This window comes from Onychostoma macrolepis, chromosome 04, assembly GCF_012432095.1.
Source record: "Onychostoma macrolepis isolate SWU-2019 chromosome 04, ASM1243209v1, whole genome shotgun sequence".
Taxonomy (NCBI): Eukaryota; Metazoa; Chordata; class Actinopteri; order Cypriniformes; family Cyprinidae; genus Onychostoma; species Onychostoma macrolepis.
In genome coordinates, this window is record NC_081158.1 from 13,005,174 (window position 1) to 13,027,432 (window position 22,259).

At 37.8% G+C, this 22,259-nt stretch overlaps 2 protein-coding genes across 3 annotated transcripts; both read left to right on the plus strand.

The window, feature by feature from the left end:
* Positions 1 to 1,940: 1,940 nt before the first annotated feature.
* LOC131539398 (gastrula zinc finger protein XlCGF8.2DB-like) lies at positions 1,941 to 20,621 on the plus strand. 2 transcript variants are annotated; one of them, XM_058773971.1, is made up of 3 exons: positions 1,941 to 1,996; positions 4,186 to 4,405; positions 15,875 to 20,621. In XM_058773971.1, exons 2-3 carry the CDS (start codon positions 4,237 to 4,239, stop codon positions 16,864 to 16,866), a joined length of 1,161 nt encoding a protein of 386 aa, XP_058629954.1. In that variant the 5' UTR covers positions 1,941 to 1,996; positions 4,186 to 4,236; the 3' UTR covers positions 16,867 to 20,621. The 2 variants fall into 2 exon arrangements, with proteins under 2 accessions (XP_058629954.1, XP_058629955.1); XM_058773972.1 differs by lacking the exon at positions 1,941 to 1,996 and having other exon boundaries at positions 3,399 to 4,405.
* LOC131539432 (piggyBac transposable element-derived protein 4-like) lies at positions 7,708 to 8,507 on the plus strand. The gene has a single exon (XM_058774041.1). The coding sequence runs from the start codon at positions 7,719 to 7,721 to the stop codon at positions 8,505 to 8,507; it is 789 nt and encodes a 262-aa protein (XP_058630024.1). The 5' UTR covers positions 7,708 to 7,718.
* Positions 20,622 to 22,259: the final 1,638 nt, after the last annotated feature.

Consider the following 22,259-nt stretch of genomic DNA (forward strand, 5'->3'; position numbering starts at 1 on the left):
GGGAAGGATTAGTATACATGAATGATGGAGGTTTTATGAGAATTGATTTGTCTCAGGGAAATTATTCAATGTTGGACTTGACACTGGTATCTGAAAGCTTAGCTGGAGAATTTGTATTTGTAACCATGGCTGCCCCCAACTAAAGTGCTTTCTAGTTTTCTCTTCATATCAAAGTGGATTCTGGAAAGGACGAAACACAATGGACTCTGTATTATGCTTGGAAGCTGAAATAAGAAAGGCTCAAGTAAATAAGGAAGTGTTGATAGGAATACTCTTCGATGTTGAGAAAGCATATGAATGATGTGGAAAGAGGGACTTCTAATCAAGGTAGAGGAAATGGAAATTAGAGGAAAAATGTATAACTGGATCAAGAATTTTCGGTTTAAGAGAACCATGCAAGTGAGAGTAGGTTCTGCATTATTTCAGGTTTATACAGTAAAGAATGGAATGCCTCAAGGAAGTGTTAGCAGTCCTATTCGGTTTAATTTAATGTATAACAACGTTTTCACAAAGATAGACATAGGTATAGGGAGAACTTTATATACAGATGATGGGGCTCTGTGGAAAAGAGGGCACAATGTGGAACATGTGAAGAAGTGTATACAATCTGCTGTTAAAAAAGTAGAGTGTTGGGCTAGTGAATGGGGGTTTCTTTTGTCAGTGGCAAAAACTCAAGTAAGCTGTTTTGCAAAAAGAAGAATATACCCAACAGAATATTAAAATGTATGGACAGAAATTGGAACAAGTGTCAGTTAGAATTTTGGGAATATGGATGGATTCAAAATTACATTTTAGAATGCATATTCAAAAGTTAATAGATAAGTGTAAAAAAGCAATTAATGTAATGAGGTGCATGGCTGGGGTTGAGTGGGGAGCTTGTCGTCATTCTCTTAAAAGTATATATTGTGCACTGATAAGAGCAGCCATTGATTATGGCAGCATGGTGTCCAGCTCTGCATCTAAAACGCAGCTTTCGAAAATTTTGATTATTCAGTCACAAGCTTTGAGAATATGTTGTGGAGCAATGAGATCATCTCCAACAACAGCAGTACAAGCAGAGATGGGTGAAATGCCTCAGGAACATTGAAGGCTCAAATTAAAGATGAGATACTGGATTAGCGTAAAAGGACATTTGGACGGTCATCCAGTTTAAAAAGTCTTTAAGGACTGTTGGGAATACGAGTATAAAAAAACAACAAGCTTTGGATGGAATGCCAATAAGGAGGCTCAGGATATGGGTCTAATTGACATCAATATCGCTCCTACTGTGGCCGTCCTTGGCTTTTCCCTATGCCTTCAGTTGATCTTCAGTTACATAAAGAAAAACTGAAATATTTGTTTTAGATCATCTGGCTAAACAGGCTTTGAAACATTCACAAATTGAGGTTGAAGTGGCATTAAGTAAAACAGAAGTAACAAGTATAATAGCAAATGAAATAAGATAGAAATGGCAGAAGGAGTGGGAAAGTGGATTAAAGGGTAGACATTTGCTTTGCATACAAGAAAAGGTTGGTGTAGAAAGAAGAAGAAAAGAGGATGTATTAATTTCAAGAATGCGTATCGGACATTGTTCATTAAACCAAGCTCTGCATAGAGTAGGGAAACAATAAAACTGAAAAATGTGGTCAAACAGAAACAGTAGAACGTACTCATTAAATGTGAGACATATGAAAGAGCACGATTTCAATTAATTATAATTTGACACTTCAGATTAGGAGATGGACCTAAGCAATCTATAATTTATAATGAATTATTTGAAAGAAACAGCATTGATTAATAGAATTTAGGGGTTTTTAGTTCTTGTTTCAGATTCCTACTATTATGTACTTCACACTTCTTTCCAGTAGGTGGCCGGAATGCACTATTTGAGTTGGTCTACCAACCGCAGAAGAAAAAGAAGCAGTAGCATATGAATGGGACTTTTATTTTGCTTAGGTGATGTGAGGTCATAAAGCTGCGCCGTGCTCTTCATCTGTTGTGATTCACCTGAAGGAAGGTTTGTGGTTTTAAGTACTGAAATCAATGCAAACTGTTATGTCAATTTAAATGTTTTTTGTTTTTTTTACAAGCTATGTAAAATAAATTAATTATTCCTAAATATAATGTTGTAGGGTCACTCTACAGAAATGCCCACTATTAGATTACCTTTTGACTTTATGAATGAATATAAATGACAGCTTAAAGATTTAAAAATATATATTTTTTGTGCAATTATTTAAAGATGTATAAAAAAACATGTACCATTTTTTTGTCACTGGTGTTACCTTCTTTAGCAATATTGAAGGTTTTTATGAAATATTATTTCTCAATTTATTTTCAGCACATGTAGATTACAGAAAAATAATGAAAATGAAATAAATTTATTTAATGTGACAGAAAAAAAACACAGTAACACCAGTGACATACATAAGACCTGATATACTGATCTTCACTGGTGTTATCCACAAGGAAGGTAACACCAGTGACAATTTTCATGAAAAATGCGTTTTACAAAATTTCTGCTGCAAGGTATCAAGCCACATGTTGTCAATCATGGTATACTCACTAAAGTAAATCGTTTAATCCATCTGTATTATAGTTTTTTTAACAATTCCCTGACAATAAAGTAGGTCATACCAGTGACGTCAAATAAAAGCTTCATATGAAATCATGAGATAAATGAGAATATTTCTCAGAACTGAAAAGAAACAGTGGACTAAACATGGGCCTTTTTTCATAGATCTTCAGGAAGCCATGGTTACAAATAGGAGGAAGGAAGACAAGTGATGTCATCAGTGTGATTTTTATTTCAAAATAAATGATTTTTGTTAAACGGTAACACCAGTGACACAACTCCAGGGGACCACTATTTTCATTATATATTTTACAATATTTATTCAGCATTTCGTTTTTTTATGCCATTTATATGATATATTTGATAGTTATGAATACATTATTGTATTTTAAATGGTAGAAAAACCTGTTTTTGACGTCAAAATAAAGCACTTTCCCTCTGTACATGGCTGTGGGGACGAGCAGTTTTGTGGTGCTTGGAATTCTATATAATTAATTAAAAAACAAATATTGCCACATTGATGGCTCGAAAAATAATTAATTGTAATTGTTCAAATAACACATTGGTTCACACTTTATATTAGGTGGCCTTAACTACTATGTACTTACATCAAAAAAATATGTACAATGTACTTATTGTGTTTATATTGTATTGCAAAACACTTTTGCTGCTATTGAGGTGGGATACGGGTGAGGTTAGGGACAGGTTTGGTGGTCTGGGTAGGTTTAAGGGTGGGTTAAGGTGTAAGGGATAGATCAACGGTGTAATTATAAATGTAATTACAGAAATTAATTACAAATGTAATTACATATAGGTATTTTTAAAAGCATAAGTACAATGTAACAACATGTATGTACACAATAAGACACAATTTGTCCATGCTTAGCATGCGAATCCAACTCTTTAACAGTGTAAACAACTCTGAATGCATGAAACAGCATTGTACCCCCCCTTTAACGTTATTTTTATGAGTAAAGCGCATCCACACGAGTAACAGAAAAGGTGTGTCTCATTTTGCTCCCTGTATATCATGAATCAGCACATCGTTCAAATACTGGAAAGAAGTGATGAGAGAGAAACAGAGTAAAAAAAAAAGAAAAAGAAATGCTGAATCAACTGAATCAAATCATTCGTAAAATGATTCAGTGATTCGAAGCGCTCGAATCAGCTCATGCTGACGACAAACGAGAACAAACACAATTGTGTGTAATTACAACTTACAAACCAACTGCAAATGGTTTCATGAAAGTGGAATCTATTAGATATTATGTACAAATAATTGAATACCAAATATAAATAATAAACACATAAATATGAACTTTCTGTATAATATATTTTAATGGGGTGATTTAAGGCCATTAACTATCACTCTGAATCAATTACCAGTAGGGTTGCCAACTTCTAAAAAGGCAAATAAGGGATGCTTAAAATATTTGTTCTGTACCACATATCGTTTTTGTGTTTTAGTTAGTTATATAAAAGGTGTACAAACTGCGTTCCGGATAGCTTTCATACGGAATGCTTCTCTGAATGCAAGACGCTGACTACTGAACTAGGGAGTTTGAGACACACCCAGAGATTTAGTTTGCATTCATTTTTCTTTATTAACTATTCTCATCTTAAATGCACAGGAAAAACTCCTGCTGAAGCAGCTGAGATCCACGTGACACACTATTATAAAGATGGCGTTTATTAAAGAGGAGAGTGAAGACATGAGGATTGAAGAAGTATTCAGAATCAAGCAGGAAGATACTGAGGAACTAACAAAGATGGCATTTATTAAAGAGAGTGAAGACGTGAAGATTGAAGAAACATTCAGAGTCAAACATAAAGATACTGAGGAACAAACAGGTTGGTTTTCATTCTCAAAGCTGAACTCGCTCATTTGATCCTTATTCAAATGTCCAACTCTACAGAAATAGACATATGAAAAAAACAAAATGCAGAAGTAGACTAAACAAAAGTTATTTTGTGTAACATTTAAAGGTGGGGTAAGCGATTTCTGGAAGCCAATGTTGATATTTGAAATCACCAAAACAAACACGCCCCTAGTCCAAAAGGGTCTCGCCCCTATTTTGATAGCTCCGCCCCACACATACGTAGCCTACGCAACCCAGGCAACGATTAGTTCTGTGAAGCAAAGCAAAACCAATATTACACCGTGTCTACACCGGACGTGAGCGGCACGACAAAATACTATAGAAGTCATTATAATCAGTGATGCTGTCTACACTGAATGCTGCACGGTGCGACAAATCTCAGACAGAAAACTTTCTAAGTTATCAAGGGCTTAGGATGTTCCAGTTCAGCCCATTGCAAGGGTTCCGCCAGTAGTGGGAACTCGTGCAACGTAATCAATGACGTACATCCGAGTAAACGAGACAGAGGGAAGTTTGCGAGTGAAGGGCATAAAAAATTAACTGGAACGCAGCCTGAGATGAAGCAAGTGACCAGGGTGGAGCAGGCAGACTCTGGAGTGGCGGCCACTCGGACCAACATCAATGGAGGGTCCTCCACACTGGGTGCCCAAAGACAAGTCCAGTAGTCGAGATGGTGCAGGCTGATAACAAAAGTTGCAGCCAAAGCTCTTCCATCTGCCAAGCTTGAGGTTTTCAAAAAGGATCTATTGCAGAAATGACAATGCTAGAAGAGAGATGTAAAATACAGAAGTAATGTCCACACACTGATATAACTGCTCCATACAAAATTTTATTGCAACGTTCCGACCATCAGGTCTTCGTCAGGCACAAATTAAGTGAACTGAAGTACAATTCTTTATAAGTAACAGGCAATCACCCCAATTAAGTACACATTCAATCACATATACAAGTATACTCCCACAAAGCGAGGAAAAAATAAATAAATAAATATGCGCTACTGGCAATAAAACACAAAAAAACGTTTTGTTTGTTTGTTTGTTTTTTTCCCAATGGAAGTTGTGGTTCTCTCATGATTTTAAAGCAGAGATAGGCAATGTCAGTCCTGGAGTGCCGCTGTCCTGCAGAGTTTAGCTCCAACCCTAATCAAACACAATGAATCAATGACTCACTCAAGATGTACTTGTCATTACTGGATGAATCCGCATTCTTGAACAAATCTCTTGTATGATTCAAAGACAAATCATTTTAACAGCCCCTTTTCTCCACCTGGAGTAACAATGCAATTGCTAAATCTTCTTTTGAAGTGTCAAATTACTTTCAAAAGGTGGTTTACTCTATTTTAATCGCTACCGTACACATCAGAGTATATATCTGCACTATAAACTTTTATCCCAGTACTTCTGTGATTTGAATGTTTGTAACAGAAATAATAATGCTGTGTGGTTGAAAAGACTATGAGGCTGTTTCATTCATGACAGATGACAGCTGCTCTCTTCAGGTCAGCAGCAGCGCAAACGCAAATTTAAATGTTCAAATCACACTGACTGGTGTGATCGTACGCTGCACAGACGAACCAAGTGATCACAACATTGTGATTGCACACGTCAAAGGTCGAGGAGTGAAACAGACAAATCATTGTAATTTAGGAATAGAATCACGTTGGTGTTTGAATCGCGTTCGTGGTCTTTAACGATTTATTAAATTAAAGTGCTTTGTCATTTTGGTGATGACACCTCTCTTGCAACTTTTTTAGCTATCACAGATATTATACTTAGCTTTTTTGGCTTCTGATCACAAGTATAGCCAAACTTTGGAGCGCTTAGATTAGCGAGTAAGGTCCTGGCAGATCGCTAGGTCGGGTCCTCACAAATAAAGAAAAAAAAGGTGCATAGGAATCGATAGGCGGAATCGAATTTTTAATTTGACAACAAGTAGCACAGTCATATCACCCTGCAGCCCAAATGATTTTCGATTCCCAACCTACTCTGGGTGTTTTCACATATAGTTTGTTTTAAAGGAACCAAACCCAGTTCACTTAAGGTGTTTTCACACCCGAGTCCTCTTTAACCCTAAAACCCTATTGGGGACAAATGTGGGCAAAATAATTTTGATTTATTTTTTAAAAATACTTCCCTTGATCTGAGCGGTACAAGACTTGGCTACTTTTCCTAAGTTTACCACCTGAACACACACACACAAAAATGACTCGATTCTACAATGTTAAGTGGGTGAAAAAAAAAAACTCCTTAATTGTTTGTTCGTGGACAAAAATGGGCACCCATAGGAATGAATGGGAAAACCTGTAATTCAGAGCATTCTTGTTGTTTTTTTGTAAAATAAAATCAATAAATCCAATACAATGTATATCTAACATACACACAAATGAAGGGCTGATCCTGTTCAACATTCTGAACATGGCAAAAACTCTCACTCATACACACACACAAACACAAACAATGCATTCAATGAGCCTATGACAGAGCTCAGAGCTTTCAAATAAAAACTTACTCACACATACAAAAACAAAAAATTTAATGAGCCAATGTCTGACCATGTTTTTTGGTATGATCCAATCATCCACAGACTCTCTCTCACACACGCACACACTTCAGAGTCAGATCAAAGTGCTACTGCAAGGTTTGTTGATACTTAGATACAAAACGTTTATGCAGCATATGCTACCTAAACCTGTAGTGGCAGTTATTTTATCAGTTCACTGCAAACAGCACAATGAGTAAGAGGTATAGTGCAGCAGAGACCCTGGATATTCTCCTGGAATCCAGTGGGGAGGAAGGAGGCATGCCAGACTGTGGTTTGGAGTCAGCAGAGGATCAAGGATCTGAAACGGACAGTCAGACTGAGTTTGACCCAGATTATGTCGACACAGATGAAGACTCTGAGGAAGAGGATCCTGGCATACTAACTTATGCATCTAAAATGGAGAAATCATCTGGACGGCTACTGCACCTGACCAGACACCAGGGAGAGCACCTGCAGAGCACGTAATGAAGATGACCCCTGGGCCAACCAGATATGCCTGTTCGCGTATGGACGACGTAAGGTCAGCTTTTGAGCTTTTTTTTCCTGAGGAAACTCAAAAAACACTGATTGACATGACAAATTTAGAGGGGAAAAGAGTGTATGGGGAGTCATGGAAAGAGGTGGACTGGGTGGACATACAGGCCTACATTGGTCTGCTTTTGCTGGCGGTGTTTATCGCTCACGACGAGGCCACAAGAAGCTTGTGGAATGCAGACACAGGGAGAGCCATTTTTCGTGCTACAATGTCTCTTGGTGCATTTGAAATCATGACAAGGGTCATCCGGTTTGACAACCGAGACACAAGACCTGACCGCTGGAGAGACGACAAACTGGCTGCCATACGAAAAATCTTGGACAAATGGGTCGAAAATCTGCCTAAAATGTACAACCCAGGCCAAGAAGTTACAGTAGATGAATGCCTGGTACCTTTCAGAGGACGCTGTAGCTTCAAGCAGTACATGCCAAGCAAACCAGCCAGATATGGCATCAAAATCTGGGCAGCCTGCGATGCTAAGACCAGTTATGCATATAATATGCAAACTTATACCGGCAAACCAGCTAATGGGCAGCGGGAAAAAAACCTGGGAATGCGCGTTGTCCTCGATATGTCCGCGGGTCTCCAAGGGCACACTATCACGTGTGACAATTATTTCACGTCGTATGCCCTTGGCCAGGAGCTCCTGAAGAGAAAACTGGGCATGCTGGGAACGGTGAGGAGGAACAAGCCTGAGCTCCCATCCGCGCTTGTGAAAATAAGGGGCAGAGAGAAATTCTCTTCAGTGTTTGCATTTACCAGTACACACACACTTGTGTCTTACTGTCCAAAGAAAAACAAAAATGTGCTCTTGATGAGCACAGTTCACAAGGCAGCCACAGTCAGCACAGGGGAAGACAGGAAGCCAGATGTAATCCTGGATTACAACAAGACGAAAGGTGGAGTGGACTGCCTTGACCAGGTATTTTACAAAAAAAATTTTTGCATTGTTTACTCATTTTCCTATGACAAATTGCTTGCAGTTTATAATTTGTAACAAATGGATGAGTTGCTAAGTGAAAAAATGTAAATGTACTTTTGTCAGTATAGTGTTTGATTTTATTCTTTTTCTGTGTGTATTATTCAAGATGGTCGCTGCTTACACATGTAAGCGCAAATCCAACCGTTGGCCCATGGTGGTCTTTTCAAACATGCTGGATGTGTCAGCCCTGAATGCCTTCGTCCTGTGGTCGGGAATCAACCCTGCCTGGAATGCAGGAAAGACCTTCAGAAGGCGGATCTTTTTGGAAGAGCTTGGGAAGGCTCTGGTGTCCCCACTGATTCAGAGAAGGAAGAGTGTTCCCCGTGGAGCAGCCTCTCTGAGGATGCTGAATCAGATCAGAGGACAACCCTCCTCAGAAAGCATCCCTAGCACATCAACAGCAACTCCTCCAACAAAAAGAAAAAGGTGCCATGTCTGCACTTCCAACAGGAAGAAAACCAGCACTGTATGTCCAAAATGCAGAGAATATATCTGCAAAGAACATTCAGTTACAATTACCACCTGCCACAAGTGCATGTAAATAATGTAAATAATGTAAATAACTATTACTGTTTGTTCTTACCTGTTTGTTTGTTCTTTCCTGTTCTTAGCTAACACTTATTTAGTTGTTGTTATGTATATTCTTACCCGTTTGGTACTAATTAGTTATTGAAATTTTATGTTTTTTGTTTGAAATAAATGATAAATGTTCTACTACTTTGTCTTTTCCTTATAGCATGGTCATATTTATCTAAGCATATTTTGACATCTTTGTATAGTCTCACCTAACAGATTTTTTTAAAATTACAATTTTAACTTGTGATAGTCAAAAACTTAAGAGGTCAAATTGATTTTATACAGTGGTTCAGTTCAGTCTATATGCAGCCATTGAGTATGAGTAGTACTATAGCCATCTAGTGGCTATTGATATTATTGTTTTTTATTCTTAATTTAATACCAATATAAGGCACTAGATGCCAGCAAAAACACTTCATCTTCAGGATTTAACTCTCAGAACTTAGTGGAATGATATTTTTAATGTAGGTAAAGAAATAATAAATATAACATAAAATAAGCATTATTTATATAGAAATTGTGGTACTTTTAGAGGTAAATAAATTCAAAAATACCCCCAAAATAAAAAAAAATACCATAAATGGATAGAATAAATTTTATCAAAGACATTGATATAACATTTATAATAAATAAAAAATTGGATGACACCTGAGACCTCTGTGCCCACATTTGTCCACGAACAAACAATTAAGGGCTGTTATGTGAATAGGGTATGAGGGTTAAAAGAACCGAACCCAGACCCCTTTAATGGCGCTTTTCCACTGCGTGGTACGACTCGGCTCGGCACGGTTCACAACGGCACGGCACAGCTCAGTTCGGCTCGGTTTGCGTTTCCACTGCAGTTTAGTACCACTTTAGAGTGGGCGGGATTATTTACATGTCGTTATAGTTGTGCCGCCTCTACTGCCGTGACTCCTGAAAGACGTTTTAATTCCGCGTCGCTCCATCAAGCTCTCGTTGGATCCGCTCCTCAGCTATGAACGAAAGAAACGTCTGTACTTCCTCAACAGACAATGAAACAGCCATTTTTTGCTTATTCAAAACAGTTGCATTCGATCCTTCGCTGGCTGTGCTGATTTAAATCTAGCAGGTCTGTTGTGTCTCGTGCCGCAAGTTCAATGACGCAGGGAGTGACTATTTTCTCCGGCCAATCAGTGATCAGCTGAGTTTACACGTCATGTTTTGGTAACGGTACGGTTCGCTTGGAACCCCTGCCAAGGTGGTACTAAAAAAAGTACCAGGTACTGTACCCAGTGGAAACCCCCCCCCAAAAGTGAGCCGTACTGAACCGTACCGTGCCGTACCATGCAGTGGAAAAGAGCCATAAGTGGACCAAAGGACAAAGGACAAAGGAATTAAATAAATAGGACCACACAAAATATATAATAGGCTATAATATAATTAACAGATTAACAAAAGGGGGAAAAAAACTGCAACAAGTATAGGCTACACTCGTTTTTGTGACACTCTTAATGCATTTTATTTATTTTCTTTATATCTTTATTTGATTTAATCCATCTGATGTGTTGCACACACAAACAACATTAGTTTTAGAGTTGCCTGACATTTCAGCCATTCATCATCAAACTAAAATGCAGTCAACCAAACATAAAAGTTACACTTTATTTTAAAAAGTCTGCTGTAAAATCAGCTTGCAGCACCAAAACAAACATTTTTGCGCATGTGAAGGATTTTACACAGATATTAGAACACGAGTGAAGTATAAAGTCTTGTTAATAATAGTAAGCAACCAAATGTTACAAATACGGCAAAAATGGACAGGCTTGTGAGACTGGCTTGTGAGCCCAATGCCGTTTCAGTTTTGCTTGACATTTGTATGCTGTTTGCCACTGTTTGTGTTTTATTTTATAGTTTAATATATAATTTTAATTCTTGTTCTGTTCAAAATACTGTTAAATTATTATAAATATTTACTAATATTTTAATATACATATAAATTACATGAATTAATGTAGCCAAATTGTTTGTTATTACAAGATTAACGGGTGATTTTGGAGTAAAGTCAATTTCTCTTTCATGAGATTGCTTTCTCTTTTTGGCCGGGTTTCGTTTCTCCGTGTCGTAATCTCTAGGGGCAAGGCTTCTAAACCGGGGTGTTTGTAGGGGCGTGATATTCAAATGGCAATTGTTTTCTGCCGCCACATTTATCAACGTGCAATCCTTCGTACGATGGCATATGAATGTTTCATGAATCACACTGTGCTACAAATACTGTGCTACAAATACTGTTGAATGAGCTTACCATTGAACGTGGAAAATTTCTCGAAGTTTATCTTTTGCTCAAAAATATACAGGTAAGTACACCCTTGTAAATAATATTTATTTTGAATCGGGTTCCTTGTTTCCTTGTTTATTTTATAGCATAAGATATTGATGACATTAAGATAGGACAAATAAAGTAAATAAAGGAAAATGTAATAAACGGCCTTAAATTTTTCAGGTACAGTAGGTATCCTTAAAAGCACCATTCAAGTAAGAAATGGAATAATCAAATGTAAAAAAATAAATAAATAAAACAGCATATTATTAAATCGCATGAATAATATTCTATACTGATTCTCATATTAGGCTGCTGGACTAGAACAACTGTAATGCACAGATCAGTATATTGATACACATGTGATTTCTTTCCCAGATGTTTACATTTGATTGAGACAAAACCAGCAGTGTTTATGTGAACCATTGGTGTTGAAACACAATAGACTTTAAATAGATTGTAGTTTAACCCCCTGGGATGTGTGTGCTCGTAAAAACGTATCAAAAAGTTTAAACTGGCCAGACGCACAGCCACGTCTCTCACACAGTTTGGAAGCGGTTGAAACGAGTGTATGTTGTGAGCGAATAATTGGTAGAGATCTGCCAGAAGAAGCAGCCATTATGAACAGCTGATTTGTGCGGAGACATCTGATAAACAAACTACATCGGAATTTCGCAAATGGAAAAATCAAGTGAGCCTGGGATGATTTGTGTTCACAATGCACATTTTTAGTGAACCGTACCTTTAGCCGAAAGCGAACCGTACTTGGACGACCTGCCGAGATGGTCTCGACTCAGTTCGCTTCTGAGGAGTCTGAGATCATTTGGAGTGTTCACATGCAGACTAAAAATCACGTGAACTGTGCTCAGACCCCTAAAAAAGATCAAGTAGTAAACCAGAAAGGGAACCAGCTGAAAGTGACCTCAGTCCTTTTAGGGAGTATTCACACCTGTCTTGTTTGGTTCGATTGAATCGAACTCAAGTTCGTTTCCCCCTTTGTTGTGGATCTTTTGGGCAGGTGTGAATACAGCAATCGCACTCGGGTGCGGACCAAACAACTGTACCGAGACCCAGCTGAAGAGGTGGTCTCGGTCTGCTTCCAAACGATCTCTAGTACAGTTGAATGGATGAACCAAACGTGTGGTTTTGTTTACAGTTTCTGGTTCACTTGCAAAAAGGGCAGTATAAAAGCGAACCACACCAAACAAACAGAAAAAAATCAACATTGTATTTGGTCTGGACCAAAAAAAGTGAACTAGCAGACTTTCCTGGTGTGAATACACCCTTAGTGTTCACAGTCAGTGTTGGGTGTAACACGTTACTGTAATTAAATTACTTATCCACTGAAAAAGTAAAGTAAGGGATTACTGCTCAATTACTTATAAAGTACTTGCGTTACATACAGTAAATAATTTAAACAGTTCTAAAATCAATATTGAATTTGAAATCTAAATTTACTGTCTAAAGATAAAATTGAATGCAGCATCTTTAACCCTCTGCGCGCCAGCGCATTGTTGTGGAAACAAACAATGGTCTTCTCAAATTTGTCAATAAAGCTCAAAAAGCAGAGTCCCAGATGTCAAATCAAATAAGGTCAAATAAGACTTTATTGACCACAGCAACAAAGCCGAGATGACGGCTGCCGAATCTAATCTCTGTCCGTCAGGGCATCCACTTTTATATCTGTCTGAGCTAACCATATTTGGTAGTTCCGGTTTTTTATTGGTTATGCCTGTCTGGTTTGCCACAATTTATTACCAGCCCACCTGGTCCATTTTTAATGGTGGAATTTGGACAGATCCGACATTTCTTAAAAACTTTTATTCTATGGCCTCCTATTGGTTGGAGGTGGTCACATGAGTCATATATCAAAGTTGTTTACTTGTACCTGTCATATCCTGGAAATCACCCAAAGTTCATTGGGTTATTTAAGTTCACTGGTACAATCTAATGGAAGGCACCAGTACTGTCCACTGGATGGCCCCTTAAGACTCACAATCTGTATTAAGACATCCAGTATTGTAATAATCAGCATATTGATCAGTCTATGGATTACTTTTATAACCATACATAGTATTTTAAGTAAAATAATACTATATTGAGTAAATAACATAATATATAGTAAAATTACACAATAGCATTCACTTAAATTTTTTCCTGATTCACAGAGAAACCTTAAATACTCAGATACAGATAAGACTAAAATCAATCAAATCTAAAAAGGGCCTACTTTTATTTGTGTACACTGACAATAACAATGAAACACTTTCTGCCGTCTAGGTGTCCGTGAACAACTTTCTACGCGTCACAAACTCAGCGAATATTTGACACAGAGACATGAGAAATATATCTATAGAAAGCTTGTGTCTACTTTCAAATGAACGAATTCAAATCAAAAACGAATATTCTCTGATTATGTATTCCGTATGAAACTAAAGCGAGGTACAGTCTTTCCCGTATCTGAACACTTAAAGTGTCTAATTTTAAATGAATGAATTCAAATCGAAAACGAATATTCTCAGATTATGTAATCCGCAAGAAACTAAAGCGAGGTACAGTCTTTACCGTATATGAAGCTTGAAGTGTCTAATTTTAAATGAACAAATTCAAATCGAAAATGAATATTCCTGATTATGTAATCAAGTGTTTCATTCTTCAGGTCAATCATATATTCATGAAAAAAAAAATCTATTTGCATAAGGAAAGCAATAACTTTGCTATAGTTGCCATGGTCATTGCATTCTTTGCATGTGATGCACTTTATTTGTTCCATTTTGTTTTCATTCGTTTATTTATTAGAATTTAAAAGACAAAAATAATATTGTTTGATAAGTGAGATCTGATTTTAGTCCTTGAAAACCACAAAAGTAGTGCTTGAAAAGTCCTGGAATTTAATTTTGCAGTATCTGTACGAACCCTGTTTAAGTTACCAGTTCTGGGAGCATTTTAATGTTATTGTTAATTGAACTGAACTGTAGTTTTCTGTAGTAAACTGTCTTTGTATATTTCCTATTTTATATTAATTTCCTAGTATTTCATTTACCATTATTTCTTTTCAACAAAACAATTTCAGAAATTTCATGTTTTTAGGTTATAGGTCATCTTGTACCCTGTCAAGGACAAAGCTAACCAGCAAAACTTGATATCAAAAGCATCCTAAATGTTTTGCACAATATTGTAGTGAGTAACCTTTCTTGGTATTGCTGTTTCAAGTAGCCCACAATAATCTGTAGTCTGAGCCTGACAAGGGCTAATGGCAATGGCAGATATGTTACTAGTTAGTTTCAAAGAAAATAATGTTTTGTTTGCCAAATATAACCCTGTTTATGTGTCCACCCCCGCAATCCCCGGAAAAAAGTTCAGGCTCTGAATTTTTTTTTGCTTTAACCCCTGTAAGCAGTTTCTTTAAAAATATACTAATAATTACTAATGGTACTAATTTACTCATCCCTATGTCATCCAAGATATAGTATATAGTGAACTTCAATTTGACCCAATGGGTTAAAGGTCCAAATTGCAGTTTCAATGCAGCTTCAAAGGGCTCTGCACAATCTCAGCTGAGGAATAAGGGTCTTATCTAATGAAACAATTGGTCATTTAAAAAATAAATAAATAAAAATTTGTGTATATATATATATATATATATATATATATATATATATATATATATATATATATTTTTTTTTTTTAACCACAAATGCTGGTGTTGCACTAGCTCAAGCTCTCACATTACATAATCACGCATGTGTGCCATAGGCGGAAGTACCAACCCTGTGTTTACAAAGTGAACATGCAAAGAAATTCAAACGTCCTATCCAAAAAAACAGTTGAAACAACGATGTCGGATTTTGAAGTTGGAGGAGAAAATGAGATGGCCTACCCAACCTTTCTGAACCGAAGTGCACAGATGAAGAACTTATGGTGCGTGAATTTTCTAACGTGATGCATGAAGAGCTAGTGCAAGACCAGCATTTGTGGTTAAAAATTTGTATACGTTTTAAAAAAAATTTTAGAAAATGACTGATCGTTTCACTAGATAAGACCCTTATTCTTCAGTTGGGATCATGTAGAGCCCTTTGAAGCTGCATTGTAAATGCAATTTGTACCTTCAAACCGTTGGCCACCACCAGATATGTTACTAGTAAGTTTCAAGGAGGAAGTTCAATATATGTAGAAAAATCCTGGAATGTTTTCCTCCAAAACCTTCATTTCTTTAAGACTGAAGAAAGACATGAACATCTTGGGTGACATGGGGGTGAGTAAATTATCAGGAAATTTTTATTCTTGAGGTGAACTAATCCTTTAATCAGAAGGATTAAATGCCAGCTTGATGATTTTTGCGACAAAGAAAGTGAAGAGTTAGCAATATTGAGAAGTGGGTCTCAGATTACATGTAACGCCTCTTTCAGTTGCTTAGTAGGTATAAGATCTGGTTGTATGTTGGTTTTGACACTCTACATGTCTGAATATTTTGACATCTGTTGCTTTGTGCCATTCAATTGGGTTTAATTTTTATTTTTTGCTTTAGACCTGATGTTGCTGAAAGAGGAAAATGCAGAACTGAATGAAATGGAGGAGAAAGCTCAATATAAGAATCAACACGATTTTATAACTGGAGAAAAATCTTTTACTTGCTCACAGACTGAAAAGACTTCCTCGAGTAGAAAGGCTCAAAAGACAGGAAGTAATAATTTCACCTGCCAACAGTGTGGAAAATGTTTTAGTCAAAAACAAGGCATTAAAAGACACATGAGAATTCACACAGGAGAGAAACCTTATGCCTGCCAACAGTGTGAAAAGCTTTTTAGTCGAGAAATAACTCTTAAAAGACATGTTAGAATTCATAATGGAGAGAAGCCATACACATGCCAACAGTGTGGAAGGAGTTTCACTCAACTTGGAAACCTTGGAGTCCACATGAGTGTTCACACTGGAGATAAGCCTTACAAATGCCAACAGTGTGGTAGAAGTTTTAACAGGAAAGGAAACCTTAATTCCCACATGACAGTTCACACTGGAGAGAGCCTTTTCACCTGCAAACAATGTGGAATAAGTTTCACTCAAAAAGGAAGCTTAAACAGACACATGAGAATTCACACTAGAGAGAAGCATTTTACCTGCCAACAGTGTGGAAAGGCTTTTGATCAACGTGAAAACCTTAAAGTCCATATGAAAATTCATGGAGAGAAACCCTACACATGCCCTCAGTGTGGAAAGAGTTTCCATCAAAAACGGCACTTTGAAGGACACATGAGAATTCATACTGGAGAGCAACCCTACACATGCCCTCAGTGCGGAAAGAGTTTCAGTTATAAACAACACTTTGAAGACCACATAAGGATTCACACAGGAGAGAAACCTTTCACATGCCAACAATGTGGAAAATGTTTCAACCGAAAAGGAACTCTTAGCAGGCACATGAGAGTTCACACTGGAGAGAAGCCATTTATATGCGGTCACTGTGGAAAGAGTTTCAGATATAAAGCAGCTCTTAAGTATCACATGAGTTTTCATATATGAGAGAACTGTTTTTACACGAATTATGGAAAGTTTCCTCGACAGGAAACATTTTAGGAATCATGTAATAAGACTTGCAGAAACAAGGCAATCTTGAAGTTCACAGAAACACCCCCAAATAGTTCAAAATAGCCGAGCAGCGGATTTGGGCCTTCTTTACACCTGGGTTTAAAATGTGTTTTTTCAAGGGTGGGGGTCAATGGGTGGCTAAATACATGGGTTTTTTCAGGTCTTTTGATCAGATGGATAAAAGACATTCATACAATTTACATATAAACATGATATGAGGCAATGGAAAAAAATAAGGAGAGCAGAAGCTTTCATTTGTGCTCTGATAGCTGCAAAACCACACCGAATGCTGTGGATGCATGTTCAAACCAAACTTAAAACTTCAGCTGACAAAGTTTATATCCTTAAAAGAAAACTTTAGAATGACCATGGCACTCTTGTAGATTAAAAAGTCTTTATTATCAGATGTTCTTTATTAACATTTTAAGCTGTCTGCTGATCCATTTCCAATTCAGTTCAGAGTGATAGTTTATTTAAATTATTACATTTAATTAAATCAAATATTCAAGATTATCATCATTGTCAAGTCAAGTCAAAGTTTATTTATAAAGCAGTTTTTCAAAAACAGCAAGTGGTAATCAAAGTGCTGTACACGCATAAAAGGATAGAAAAAATATCAAAGATACAACCGATAACAACTCAAGAGAAGACAATAAGAGACGATAAAACAATAAAAGAAAGCAGCTCTCACATAGCGTCAAATGCCAGACTATAAAAATATGTTTTTAGGCTGGATTTAAAAACAGCAAGTGTTTGAGCCTGTCTAATGTAAAGGGGCAAACTATTCCAAAGCTTCGGGGCTGCCACTGCAAATGCCCAGTCACCCCTGCTCTTCAACTTTACCTGAGGGACAACTAAAAGCAAATGGTCAGCAGAAAGATATTTAGGTGCTAAACCATTGAGGGATTTAAATACAAAAACCAAAATCTTAAAATGAATCCTAAAATGGACAGGTAACCAGTGAAGAGAGGCAAGAACAGGGGTGATGTGTTCCCGCTTTCGTGTACCAGATTATTATTAATTAATAATCCAAATATCTCCTTACTATTTCCCCCAGACACATTCATTTTAACTTTTGCTGGGGCTTTAGCCTATTTAATGTATATTTATTCTCTGAACATGACCTGCTCCAGAGTAGGTTATGTTTCAGGGTTTGTTTACTTCAGTAACCTACTGAAAAGACTCCAGTGGGCGTGACAGATTGCGCACAATATTATATATTATTACAATATAGTAATGTAACATACTATATAGAGAGACAGAGAGAGTTGTACGATATGTTAATTATAAAACACTAATATAAGTAATATATAAGGTAATATATTATTCTAATATGGTTACTATATTTATTTTATTGGCATATAAAATAGTTATCTGTATAAATTATAACACTCTATTATAACAAGGTAATGTTTATTCGTTATATTATATACAGTATATTTATTTAATTTTATATTATCATCTCACACATCATGGATCGCATTGTAACGTGGGGTTTTGGGTTTTGTTTCATGTTCTTGTTTTCATGTCTTTTTATTTTGGAGTTTATTCATGTTATTCCCTTGTCTGTGTGTTATGTTAATTCCCTAACCTGTGTGTTATGCTGCCTTCACGTGCTATCGGAAATTTCCTATTTCCCACTTATGAAATCGTGATTACGAGCTTGTCGTATTCAAGAGCTTTAATGTCGGAAAGAATAAAATGTAGCATCCCATTGGTTGACAATCATATAAACATTCAACGCGCTATACATGCAGTTCGCTGACAATTGACCATATGCACGATTACTTCCTGGATTTAGATAAGCCAGCTCAGTCATTTCCGGTCAACTGTACTGTGCCGAAAGGGGAACGTCCTTTGCTCGGTTTCTCTACATAATCCATTAACAATTTGGAGAACATTTTTATTTGTCTAAGAGGACCAAATATCCACGTATACTGTTTCAGGAATGACAAAAGCGAATGTTAAATTTACGCGAGTGAATCCGTTAAATCATGCGGCGAGTCATTGCTATGATTGACAGCGGCAACGGAATGAATCATCTGACGAGCCGATGTCAAAATAGAGCTGTGCATTAAGTGATTCAGACTAAATTCAGACTAACAAAACTACAGCAGCAAGTCTGTGTTGGATAAAACTTTAAAAATGTAGTTATTAAATTAAATCTAATCATTTCAAAATATTGAATGCATTATTGAACATTATACCAACTTATTTTGTATTTACGTATTTAAATAATTCGGCATGATAGGCTGTCCTCTGGCCTTATTTATTTCTTTCTTTAAATGACAAGTGACTTCCTGCACTTGCTATACTTTATACTTCAGTGCGATAAAGTACTACATTGTTGTAATATTTATTTTATAATAAATCAGAAGACGTGAAAAAACTAGGCAGGCAGCTGCAGCCAATGAGTGATCTTATACTGCCATCTCCTGGTTATAACGGTAATTTCATTTTCTTCTTAAAAAGTCTTTATTTTTCGCCAAGACACGTTATTGGCACATTTCTTCATGTCGTCTTCATGAATGAAAAGTGAACCTTTAATAATGGGAATTTTACCACACAGAGTTGAGAAATAATTAAAATTTTATAAGATTTTAAAAATGTGTTCATGGCTATGAAGGTAAGATATTGATTATCAAGAATACCATTAAGACGTTGTTGAAGAGATTAGCCTAACTGCCTAAACAGTTACGATAGTGTTTATTTGTCAGCATTTAAATGTACAGTTACACATCTGGGTACTTTCCTGGGATTACAAGACTCTGCATATAAAATTATATGTTCTTTAATAACATGAAACTGTATGTTAATGCCGCTGTCATTATTTACGGTGTTGCAATTATTTTTTTCTCAGATTCTGATAAGAATGAGGCACGAGAGGTTTCTGTGAGAGTCTCTACCTATATATAGCACATATAAAATGAGCTTCACCGGAAGATTAGGAGCTGGCTTATCTTTATCCGGAAGTTCTAAAAAGCGCTCCGTGCATATGGTCAATTCTGGAATTTCAGTCAAATGCATGCTTATTTCACTGCTTATAAAACATACAATATGCTTCGCATGATCGTTCATATCTAGCCTATAAATACACTACTTTAGCGACAAGACAAAGGGATGTAGTTGTTGTGAGAACAGCACTGACAGCAGCAATGATTGTCACCTCCACCATGTTTAACATTCTGGTACAACCGCTACATACTTCGGACCATTTCTTCATTACATTTACATTACACTTTGCTTCTCCTGTGCCACCAACCCCCCTACCAGTTACTTTTAGACGAAACCTGCGCTCCCTTTCTCCTTCCCATCTTTCCTCTGTGGTATCCTCCTCTCTTCCTTCACCCACCCATTTCTCATCTCTGGATGTAAACGCAGCTACTGAGACTTTATGCTCTACCTTAACCTCTTGTCTAGACGACATTTGTCCTCTCTCCTCTAGGCCCGCACGGGCTGCTCCTTCCAACCCCTGGTTATCCGAGGTTCTTCGTGAACATCGGACTACACTCAGAGCGGCAGAGAGAAAATGGCGCAAATCAAACGATCTGTCGGACCTCAGTAGGTACCAGTCTATGCTCACATCCTTCTCTGCTAAAGTCCACACTGCCAAATCCTCACATTTCCGCAACAAGATCGACAGCGCTCCAGACATGCGTAATCTCTTCAGAACATTTAATTCCTCCTCTGTCCCCTCCACCTCCTCCCTCCACCTCTATTACAGCTGATGACTTTGCCACTTTCTTTACAGACAAAACTAGATCAATCAGTGGTCAGTTTTCACCTCCACGCACACAAGACCCTCACCCTACCACATCCACTGCTAAAACTCCCATCTTTTCTTTCTGTCCACTCACTGAAGCTGAAGTATCCAAGCTTCTCCTCTCCAACCATCCTACAACATGTCCTCTTGACCCAATCCCCTCACACCTTCTCCAAGCAATCTCACCCACACTCTTACCTGCACTCACACACATCATCAACACATCCCTACTCACAGGTAACTTCCCCATTGCGTTCAAGCAGGCTCGGGTAACCCCACTGCTCAAAAAACCTACATTAAACACTTCTCTTATAGAAAACTACAGACCTGTCTCTCTCCTTCCGTTCATAGCGAAAACACTTGAACGAGTTGTCTTCAACCAAGTCTCACTGTTTCTTTCACAGAACGACAAACTGGATGCTAAACAGTCAGGTTTCAGGAGGGCCATTCAACTGAGACTGCGCTTCTCTCGGTCACTGAAGCCCTGCGAATTGCAAAAGCCCATTCCAAATCATCAGTCCTCATTCTGCTGGACCTATCTGCCGCTTTTGACACTGTCAATCATCAGATACTCCTGTCCACCCTCTCATCACTGGGCATCTCTGGCATTCCACTTCGCTGGTTTGAATCCTATCTCACTGGTAGGTCTTTCAGGGTGGCCTGGGAGGTGAGGTATCCAAAGCACATACACTGGTCACTGGGGTTCCTCAGGGATCAGTTCTTGGACCCTCCTCTTCTCCACATACACTACATCACTGGGTCCCATCATACAGGCACATGGATTCTCATACCATTGCTACGCTGATGACACACAGCTCTACCTCTCTTTTCAACCAGATGATCCAACGGTAACTGCAAGGATCTCAGGTTGCCTGGCGGACATCTCGGCATGGATGAAAGAACATCACCTGCAGCTCAACCTGGCAAAGACTGAGCTTCTTGTCCTCCCTGCCACTCCGACTCTACAGCATGACTTCACGATCCAGTTAGGTTCATCAACAATAACCCCATCAACTTCGGTCAGAAATCTTGGTGTAATCTTTGATGATCAGCTGACCTTCAAAGACCACATTACAAAACTGCTCGATCTTGCAGGTTTGCACTATATAACATCAGAAAGATCAGGCCCTTTCTGACAGAGCATGCTGCACAACTTCTTGTCCAGGCCCTTGTCATTTCTAGGCTGGACTATTGCAATGCTCTTCTGGCTGGACTTCCGTCTAATACAGTCAAACCTCTACAAATGATTCAGAATGCAGCGGCACGACTGGTCTTCAACGAGCCCAAAAGAGCCCATGTTACACCTCTCTTTATCTCCCTGCACTGGCTACCAATCACGGCTCGCATCAAGTTCAAGACACTGATGCTTGCATATAGAACAACCACTGGCTCAGCACCCGTTTACTTGCACTCTCTATTAACAAACTACATCCCTCCAGAAATCTGAGATCTGCTAGTGAGCGACGCCTCGTGATACCATCACAGAGGCGCAAAATCACTCTCTAGATCATTCTCATTCACCATTCCTGGCTGGTGGAACGATCTTCCCACCTCTATCCGGAAT

Excerpts from the sequence above, each read along its gene's own strand:
- LOC131539398 (XM_058773971.1), top strand. The coding sequence starts at position 4,237 with ATGGCGTTTATTAAAGAGGAGAGTGAAGACATGAGGATTGAAGAAGTA. Across the intron at positions 4,406-15,874 it reads AGATACTGAGGAACAAACAG|ACCTGATGTTGCTGAAAGAG; the intron begins GTTGGTTTTCAT and ends TTTTTGCTTTAG.
- LOC131539432 (XM_058774041.1), top strand. The coding sequence starts at position 7,719 with ATGTCTCTTGGTGCATTTGAAATCATGACAAGGGTCATCCGGTTTGAC.